Consider the following 10772-nt stretch of genomic DNA (forward strand, 5'->3'; position numbering starts at 1 on the left):
ATCCTTATAATTTTTTAAGTTTTTTAATTTTTTGAATGACAGCATTGGGTTTTAATTTTATATTCCAAAGCAGAATATTTTTCTTAGTATTTTAATATAATGAATATTACATGAAAATCGAATTTCGGGTGAGTAGTTTATGAGTTATAAATATTCAAAGTTTTGATGAGCGGAGTGGAATGGTACGGGGTTACCCCGCGAAATGTTTATCCACTTCTCCGCTCATTAAGAAAGATATTCTGATTTGGAATATAAAATTAAAACCCAATGTTGACATTTAAAAAATTAAAAAACTTAAAAAATTATAAGGATAAAAAATATTTAAAAATATAATTTTTTAAGAAAAACATTGTTTTATAAGCGACTTGAAACTATGTAAAAAAATATTTTCAAAAAAATGTACACTTTCTGAAATAATGAGTGTTCTATGATAAAAGAATCACCTAGTATAGAAAATGCTGATATGAACTTCTGTTAAATTTTCAAGTATCTACAGTCATTCGTTTTTTAATTACAACAAAATAAGAAAATCGTTACATGAGAAATCGAGTGAATATCAAATGTTGTAAAAATATGAATTTCAAACGCTCATAAAAATTTAATTTGACTTGCTAGTAGACATTTTGTCTTTAAAAAAGGTAGATAAAGTTATGAAGAATCTTGTATTACATTTTAAAATCTTAAATTTAAAAAGAAAATTTTACATGAATTTCTAACTAAAAATAGTTTGCAAATTTTCGTCATTTTTACGTATTTTGTCAATATTTGAACTTTAGATGCTTATAAAAAAAATTGTGACCATGGATATTTAATTTTTTTCATCTGCCTTTGAAACAATATAAAAGAAACCTTCTATTAAATTTTCAAGCTTTTTTAACCAACAAATAAAATTTTATTGATATTTATAGAAAAAAAAAACTAAAAAAAATGAAAACTGAAAATGTCCGTAAAGAGCTCAAAATGAATCAAAATATTCGAAAAATGTTATGGTGTATAGAAAATGCTAATATAAACTTTCAGTCAAAATATTATACCTACGGTCATTTGTTTTAAGGTTGTATCAAAAACCAAAATCAATTTTCTCGAAAACAGATTTTGTGCAAAAATTCCCGTTTTTCCTTAATTTTTCATTTGTTTTTCACAGTGTTTTTGAAAACTACTGGGAAAATATTACTTTTGACCCCCCAAAGTACCAACTAAATTTACTTTCATCTCAGAAAAAGTACTGTTGAAGAAAATCCAAGCACTTTTATAGTCCTAAAAGATGATGACAGACACAAAAAAAAATCTAAAAACAACACACATCATTGTAAAATCAATACATTCATTGTTCCACTCAGAATCTAAAAATAAATAGCAATGTACGTATAGTATCAGTGTACTTTAAATCTACTGACAGGAGCATTTTCACACTCAACACTCCTATATTGGAGTAATATTTTCTGTGGGATGGAAAGAGGAGGGAATAAAAAATATTTAGCAATGGAACGATTAAAATATTATTTATTAATACCTTTCTTATATGCTATAAAAAAATAAATATATTTACATATTACTGCTATCGTAACATTGTGTGAAGAACTTTGTATTAAATTTTCAAGTTTTTTGACCGATCAAACATGTTTTTATAGACATTCATTTAAAAAAAAAAACTAATAGAAATCGAAAATCGTCAAAACATTTTGAAAATGTTATGGTGCTTAGAAAATGCTAATATAAACATTCAGTGAAAATTGTATAATAGAGGCACGGTAATTTTTTTTTGAGTCACGCCAAAAACTAAAATCGATTTAGTCATAAACTGATTTTGCGTAAAAATTCCCGTTTTTCCTTTTTTGTTCGGGTTTTCCCAGCGCTTATAAAAGCTACTAGGAATTTAAATGTTGACCTCCCGAATGCACCTACTAGATTCACTTTCCCGCCAGAAAAGATATTGGAGTTGAAAATCGAAGCATTATTTTGCCTACTTTCCGTGTACACAGACGCAAAAAAAAAACACACGTTCATCACTGTAAAATCAATACATTCATCGCTCAGCTCAGAATCTATATGAGAAATAAATAGAATCTAATCGCTCAGAAAGTACTTGAGGCCCCCTGGCATATTTACCATCCCACTTAAATACTCCTGTTAGATGTTACTATTCTTATTCCTATATCAAACATTCAAACACACTATTAAACTTTTGATTTACGATAATTTTTATTGATGATTTAAGTTTAGCTAACTATAATTGTTAATTATAAATTACCATGATATTATATCGGATGCTGTGTTTTCAGTGAGGTTTAAATTTTTGTATTCGTATATCTGAAAACACATAAATATTATATGCAGTCTTGGGTAGTATTCCGAATACTTTTAAAATACTATTTCCAAAAGTATTTTGTGATGTATTTCTGAATACTTTATTCGGAATACTTTTATAGTTTGAAAATTAAATTATTTGATTTGCATGTTATTCCCTCGCATTTCATTTAAAACAAAAATTTATATTTTATGAGTTGGAAATTTGGAATCAATAATATCTATTAATAACGTACAATATAAAAATTATAACTGGTATCGTTTCATATATTTATCAAAAATATTTTTAAGTATTCGGAATACTTTTATAGTATTCGAGTATTTATTCCAAATACTTTTAAAAAGCATTTTACCCAAGACTGATTATACGTATATTATGTATACAATATGAAATTTTTTCATATTTTTAAACATGTATAAATAAAATGAACTAAATATTAGTAACCTTAAGTGGGATTTCGGCGTATTTTGTTGACAGATTGTACTGACTGTAAATGTCAATCAGGTGTAGTTTATGGGCTTTTAATATATTTTGTTTGAGATGCTTCCCAAATTCAAATCCTATGAAAAAAAGTCATATTTGAATTTGATTATATATAATTTTATCTTAGTGACAATGATATATTTTGTTTAGAACAGCCTTAGGTATAAGCTACTGTTAGTTACTTGACATGTCTATTTCAATATTTATATTAGATTTTAATAGTTCGTCACGTTCATTCGACGAGCCTTGTGTTATACTATTAATTATTGCAATTGTGTAGTTCTTAGGCACTTTCATAAGTCCTAGTGTTGATCCTTTTGTCATGGAATTTTTACCCAAAACTTCAGAACCATAATAATTCTGTTATAACACATGATTTTAAAAGATATATTTTAATGAAACATTTTTTTTTTACTTACTACTTTAACATTGTTTTGGTTCAAAACATATAAAAAATGACACGAAAAGTAAGAACATTTTTCGATATGTTTACATGGGTCATAAACGCAATCAGTTTCTTGGTTATAAACTGCAATAGGTATGGATTTAGGATATTTTCCATAATAGATGCAATGTAAGTATACTTGAAGTATAGGCATCACGCATAACAACATGAATATCCTAAATTTGATATCTATGTATTTTTATAATATTGAGATGAATTATTAGTTATTAGTTATCAGTCATTAATCATTAGTAATTAGTGACGAGACTAAAAAATATGCTTGAGATTAAAAAAAAATGTATTGTATACAATATATCTCATGACTACAAAAATACTTAAAAATAGTGGCTTGGTCAGAGTTATGAACGCATATATGCATTTAATACTATAATATTGGACGATCTTCTCTCTTTATTTTCCTCGACGTAGCATAGTGATATATTATTATAACACCAATAATCTAATTATAGTCTGACATCGGAAATTACAACGCATTCTAAAGACGATTCTGAGTATACATTTTTGGTTATTGCACATTAATTTGATACGATGAAACAAAACAAAAGTCATAAATATACATATATATATTTACATAGGTAGGTAGTAAATATTATATTAAGTTAAAATATGAAACTTTGTACTTGAAATAAACAATAATATATAGATATAGCTACATAGCTACATATGCAGCTATGTCTATATAGATTGGAGGTCACAAAATGACGATCCATGAACGAACTTTATCTGTCCTACAGACAAAAAATCAATCTTTTTAATTATTAATTTTTATTAATTACCCAGCGGCAGTACCTATAGGCCATTGAGTAAAGGTTATTTTAAAGTTGGTTTTTTACTGTGAGGGGAGGGTATGGTCGTTCTGAAGACGTGTACGTGTTGCAAGGATTTGTCACTAAAACCTGGGTGGTCAGTGGTTACCCACCCGGGAAATAGTAACAACGGCTGGTGCTGGCACTCAGAACACGTTTTGTGACAGAGGACAACTACCAGGCCGCTTAAATGTTTTTGTTGATGGTTTAAATGAGGTTTTCCTATAAACTGATTATATTTATTGATTTTGCCTTTACTTTTTTTGGAATAACTGTACTTAGATCATTAAATTGTAATGGCACCAGAAAACTTTCTGGATTTCTAAAGAGGTCCTCCAAAAACATAAATTGGAGATCCTTAGTATAGAATATAGATAGGTATGTATAATAATATACAAGATGTAACAGGAATACCTACCAAATGGAAAATGAAAAAATTGTACTAATAGTTAAACGCATGAAAAAATATAATATGAAAAGTAAAAATTAGAACAATATATATCTGACTAGGTATATGAGGGTGATGGGCCCTTGTCAGTCATCTAGCTACGATAACTTCGTTGTTAGATATTGGTGTACTGGCTCATCATGAATACATTTGACTAAAATTAAATAAATTAAAGTTGTTGATTTATGTTTTATAGAAACAATACCTACATCGGTATTGTCTCTTCTCTTAAAAATGTATTATTTTAGATATGTTTAACAATAATGTCTAATACGTTTGTTCATAGCTATTTTAAAAAATATTGGATGATTATATTGATTAACGCATGAACACTGTACTAACGTAGAATACAATTTATGTTAAATCTCAAATGAATGGATAATGGATATGCTACTCGTGATATACTATACCAAGAAATCATATTTTTTGTTAAACAAATATACCTCTTTAATTGTTCCATTAGCTTATAGCTTAAATGTAGTTACTACGTGTCCTGTCTACGGATTCTTTGTTGATTATTTTTTTATTATAGACGATGACTGTGTAAAAAATATTTTGAGAGGAATAAGTCATGTACTACGAATTTGAGCACTTCCTAGTTTTTACATTGTTAATATTATTACCTAAAATTACGTACCAAATATTTGAAGTTAAAAACTTCATATTTTGAATTATAATTGTTTTGAACTTCCAAATATTTGATCTTGGGTTGATTTTCTTACAAATGCTTAGCTAAAAAATAAATTAATATAGTCATTAGATACACACATGCCCATATTTAAGATTATGACAATGCATTTTGGAATTGAGTTTAATTGATGAAAAATTTAAACTATATAATATATATATAAAAAAAAAACAATAAACATTTATTAATTTACTCAAGGTAAATCAAGTCAATTCATTCTAGTCGAGAATATTAATAAAATAGTATACATTAATTCTTAATACTACTTATGTAGTAATTATATTACATATTTTTAATTATTTAAGTAATAAATATAAATATATAATGTGAATATGTCTCTAAAATATTTTAATAACTTGATTTTGAATTGATTGTAGGTATAAATGCACGTTTTATTTATTGAAACAAAAACAAAAAGGTTGATGTTACAGTAATTTTTAACGAAAACTTATAATAGGTACCTAATAAGTTTTAGTATGCATAATGCATCCTTTATTATTGTATATGGATAAATACTGAATTATTATTACCTAGGTGTTATTATTCAATATTCAGGTCTAAAAACAAAAACTTTTGTTACTTTTCATATTGGAAAATCATAATATGGGCGTAGTTAAGGATCAGTATATTAATTATTAAATAATGATATAAACTTATGCTAATAACCTAACCTAACCTACTATGTATAGCTGTGTCAGTCTCAGTCTAATGTGTAACTGTGTATTCTCAAAGAAATTACAGCCAACATTTTAGAACATATAATTGTATTGAAATATTGAATGATACATTATTACATTAAATATTTTTGTACCTAATTTAAAGTAGGCAAGTAAAGTATAAATGGTTTATTTTTAAAATGTATAATTTATTAGGTAGTTTGAATAATTATAATATTGAAGTAATAAGGCTTTCAAGTTACTTTTTATTATTTTAGATTCGATTATGTTCATAACTGTTATGGAAATAACTCTTCAGATTCCAGGTGATTAAAAAATATTATTATAGTTTTGTTTTTGTATAACATAAATGTCACGACCATAAATAAAGCATTCAGCACATATTACATTATATCTGTAATTGTCATTCAGTCATTATTGCACTAAACAATCTTTGTACAACTGTTTTTGTTCATATCAGTTGTAAATAAGTCTGTTAATATTTGTATAAGTAAATGACGCAATAGTTTTAAAAAGTTTGGTTGATAATGTGATTGAAATTTTTCTACTTCAAACAACTCTTAACTTCGTCACACATTTTTTAGTTAAAAGTAAAATAATAAATAATTTAAATGCTACTAGTACCACATATATTGTATGCTAGTAAAGTCTACCTAGGCTATAGTAACAAGGTTATTCATTTATGTAAAGTAGGTAACAGCATTACCTTTTTATTTCGCGGTGTCTCAGATTGATTTGAATTGATCCAAGAGTTTTTCTAAATACAAATTATAAATTAATTAACTAACATTCTAATTTACGTTTTTCAATGCATACTATATACCTAATACATAATATTACATTAAAAGAAAATTTGTGTATGTAATATTAAAATAACATTATCATTAGGGTCCGGAAATCATTAAAAATTACTAAAATAAGCGTAAGGACTTTATATCCTTTAAAATAAAAATATAAGCCACTAATTTTTTCAAATTTTAATTTTTCGTCATTTATTTTACGCAATCTTGCAGGTATACTTTTCTTTTACGCTTAAGAAAACTATTGTGAAAATAAATAAATCATTATTCTAAAGTACCAAATGATAAAATGTTCAGTCAGTAAATGATATACTTTCAAATAAAACTTTATGATGACGAACAAAAAAAAACACAAATTGCTATGATTCATTTTTCAACTTTTTTTATCTTCACTCAGGAACTATTATTAATTGTAAATACAATTTACAAGGTTGTCAAGGTTCAATAAAGCATATTATAATTTTATGAAGAGAATCGAAATACTGTTTTAACTAATAAATAATTAATTAGTTTAAATTACTAATTATATATATATATATTATAAATAATTAGTAATTTCTTATTTACAATTTCTGAATATAAAAATAGGTAGGTAGGTATGTATTTTGAACTATAAAATGGAAAAAATATGTAACATTTTAGTTAAGTCTAAGACAATTAAAACATATTAACGCATACATGTCAGGACCCTAATGATAATATATAATATAGAAACGGCAGTATGTTTAAGTAGGTAATATAATATGTTGTGTGAATAAAAATTATTAAACAATACACTGGTATAAAGATCTTCTACGATTAAATCTATAGACTGTTTTGGATTTGTTCGAAGCAATTCCTCTACTTCTCTTTCAAATATAATTTTTCCATTTTTCAGATACGCTATCTAAAATATAATATAACAACTACCTATAACGTCGATTTTATAAAATACTTAATTTTAATCGTTTATTAAATGTTATTAATTTGAACCTTAGTTGCTAAAAATGCTTCCTCGATATTATTGGTGGCTACAACTACTGTTGGTTTCCATGTAGTAATCACGTGATACAAGTATCTCCAAATTCTACAATGAGAATAAATTGCTATGTTAAGTTAACATTTTTGAAAAAATTATAAATATAGTTACTGATTTTTTTTTAAAACATCAAGTCCAATAGTAGGCTCGTCTAACACCACTAATCGAGGTCTGTGGAATACTGCTATTATAAATGATATCATTCGTTTTTCACTGAAACTAAATACTTTGCAATATAATTAAATCATGTCATAATAATATTAACTGTTAACATTAATTTAATACTAGTTGGTACATACCTTAATTTTTGAATAGTGGAATTAATTGGTGGCAGGGTAAAAATGTCTTTGTAATAGCTTATTCTCCACAGAATAAATTTGTAATTAATATTATATAAGTTACCAAAATATGCAAACAATTCTAGAACCGTCATGGTTTTATACAAACAAAATTCCTAGAAAAAAAATTCATAAGTAATTTGTGTATTTTATCAATGGATTCTTCAATAGTAAAAACAAAATTAAATTAAAAATACAATTGAATTATTTGACATAGGTACATATAAAATTGTGTACCTATGTATCATAATTATTATCTTCTTTCTGCAGTAAACTATAATAAGTATTAAGTAGGTATAATACTATAATAGGTACCTATATTATAGTACCTGAGGCATATAACCAGTGTATTTAGTTAAGGTTTTACTGCTTTTTGTTCTTGGTTTACCACCAAGTACCCATATATGACCTTTGTCTATTTTATCTCCACCAACTAAACAAGAAAGCAGCATAGATTTACCGCTGTTTGTTTCACCAAGTATAGCACATCTTAAAAAAACAATTAACAAAAAATTATTATAAATTGAATTAAATATTAATTAACGATTTGGAAGTTTAAATAGGAAAAAATCAAATTGAGTTTATAAAATGTCAAATGAAACACAATATGAGAAATATTAGAAAGAGCAATTACATTTTACCACTATGTGCAGTTAAATTCACTCCATTGAAAATATTTTGATCATTATGCTTTTTAAACACATTATTCAGTACTATAGAACATTTTGAAGGACTTTGAGATAAATATATTCTTGGTTTGAAACGGCTTTCATATACCATTGTTTAGTTTATTGTATAGACCAGCTGAAATAATATATTATACACTTCATATTATAGTTATTATGGGTATATCATAAATGATTATTACAAACAGTTTTTTTATCCAAGCCCAACACACAGAGAATTGATGCGTAAAATTTAATAACGTGATACAGCGGAATTATGGCAATTTAATACCATGACATAAGATTTATCAAATAATTAAACGAGAGTTAATTTTTAGAATTTAGATCACTATAGATTTTTTTAGATTATCTCTTATAATAGGTATATATTTATAAGAGCTTGAAAGTTTAGAGTATCATAAACATGGAAATATGAAATAGTGTACATTAATAGGAATATGGAGTAGGTATAGTTTATTGGCACATGCTTGGAAAATAAATTAGTAGGAGGTGTGGATAAAACATATTATAACCAATATAAATCACAAATTAAAAGTTATAAATTATAATATACCAGCTATGCCTAAAAAAAAATGTTATTGTAAAACATTTCTGTGGGGAGGAAGTTGAACTTCCTATTGTAATAATTATTTACAGATTGTGAATTATAGGTTATTATTGACTAAATGGTAAAAAAAATATTTAGGTATATTTTGTTATAGTTTTATAGTCTATAAAAAAATATATTATTACATTGGAATATAAGAGCTATTTTAATACATATATTTGCATACCTGAATTATTAATTAATATATCGATCGTGTACTATCGATTATTATATCGATTTCTGTAATGTTAAAAAATGTCTGTTGGTATTTATTAAAATATTTAGAATTATTTTTAAATTGATCGTCATTGACTTTTAAATAAATTTATTTTATTGAGCTGAGGCAATTCCAGTGAATGTTATTTTCGAAATTGTGAGGCAATTTGAGTAACTTTTTGAGAAACAAATTTATGGGAGACAATTAGAGTGCGCCCACATAATTTAATATGTTAAAAACAAAAAAAATACATCAATACATGTTATTATTTATTATAATATTTACTTGAGTGCGTAACTAATTGCCTTAGTAATCAAAATCAAAGTTACTTTTTGAAAAAAATAAAAAAAAATATTCAGTACATATAAAAAAAAAAATATTTGATGCTTTTTAAAAGTTTTATATTTAGCTATATTTAAGAGAAATAATGAAATCTAATATTAATTATTGATTTTATAAAACTTAAAATTGTGATTATTTTAGGGATATAGGTAATGGTTTGTTAGCAAAATAATCTAGAACCTTCTATAATTATGACTAAATTCAATGAGCTACCAGTAAGTTGCATAATCGAGAGAGCTAACCTATACTATTGTTTGACATTTACCTATATGGCTATATGTATATACTATATACTGCTGGTGTTAATATACTAACAAGCCATGTTTAAGATTTTTATGAGCTATTTTAGTCAGTTATAGATATTTAGATACGCCATTAATTGTACATAAACAAATAAAACAATTTTGAAAATATTAAAATAGTACCTATATAAATTTTGATTGTTATTATCGTTTGAAATGTAAAAAACAATAGTAAACATGATTCGTATAATGATGTGTGTAAGATATCATGTGCAGAATGTAGTTTTTCCGTACTTACCATATAGCCAAGGTTGAGTACATTTTAGAAAGTATTATACGATTATACCTATTTGGCTATTTTCATACGATGATAGGTTAGGCATTTTAAAATATTTTGAATTATTTAAGACAACTATTGTAGTATAATAATAGTAGTGAAGAATTTTTGGTGAAATTTTTTAGTTAAAGAAAAATAATTTAGGATAAGTAAGTAGGTTACCTAACCTATACGGCTACATATACGAAAATTTAAAAGTATTACAATTTTATTTATTCTGATGAAATTTAGTTTGTTATCTTAATTTATTATATTATATTTCTTTTTTCCGTGGGTAAGTATTCAAACTCCTCCTAAACAGCTGCACCAATTATGAAAAAAAATATTGTG

The 10772-nt window shown here is 25.5% G+C and overlaps 1 protein-coding gene and 1 long non-coding RNA gene across 3 annotated transcripts; both read right to left on the reverse strand.

Annotated features, from left to right (window-relative positions):
- Positions 1–1757: 1757 nt before the first annotated feature.
- LOC115033605 lies at positions 1758–3414 on the reverse strand. Its single transcript, XR_003838885.1, has 3 exons — positions 3211–3414; positions 2753–3151; positions 1758–2310 (listed from the first exon to the last, which is right to left on the reverse strand). It is a non-coding gene; the product is annotated as an uncharacterized LOC115033605 (long non-coding RNA).
- A 156-nt stretch (positions 3415–3570) lies between these two features.
- LOC100575686 (ABC transporter G family member 23-like) lies at positions 3571–8900 on the reverse strand. Of its 2 annotated transcripts, XM_029486448.1 has the most exons (8): positions 8667–8900; positions 8362–8521; positions 7994–8148; positions 7806–7913; positions 7649–7742; positions 7452–7562; positions 6583–6633; positions 3571–5243 (listed from the first exon to the last, which is right to left on the reverse strand). In XM_029486448.1, the coding sequence occupies exons 1-8, from the start codon at positions 8810–8812 to the stop codon at positions 5088–5090; spliced, it is 981 nt and encodes a 326-aa protein (XP_029342308.1). In that variant the 5' UTR covers positions 8813–8900; the 3' UTR covers positions 3571–5087. The 2 variants fall into 2 exon arrangements, with proteins under 2 accessions (XP_029342308.1, XP_029342309.1); XM_029486449.1 differs by lacking the exon at positions 7452–7562.
- Between the last annotated feature and the right edge of the window lie 1872 nt (positions 8901–10772).

This window comes from Acyrthosiphon pisum, chromosome A1 (assembly GCF_005508785.2).
Source record: "Acyrthosiphon pisum isolate AL4f chromosome A1, pea_aphid_22Mar2018_4r6ur, whole genome shotgun sequence".
Taxonomy (NCBI): Eukaryota; Metazoa; Arthropoda; class Insecta; order Hemiptera; family Aphididae; genus Acyrthosiphon; species Acyrthosiphon pisum.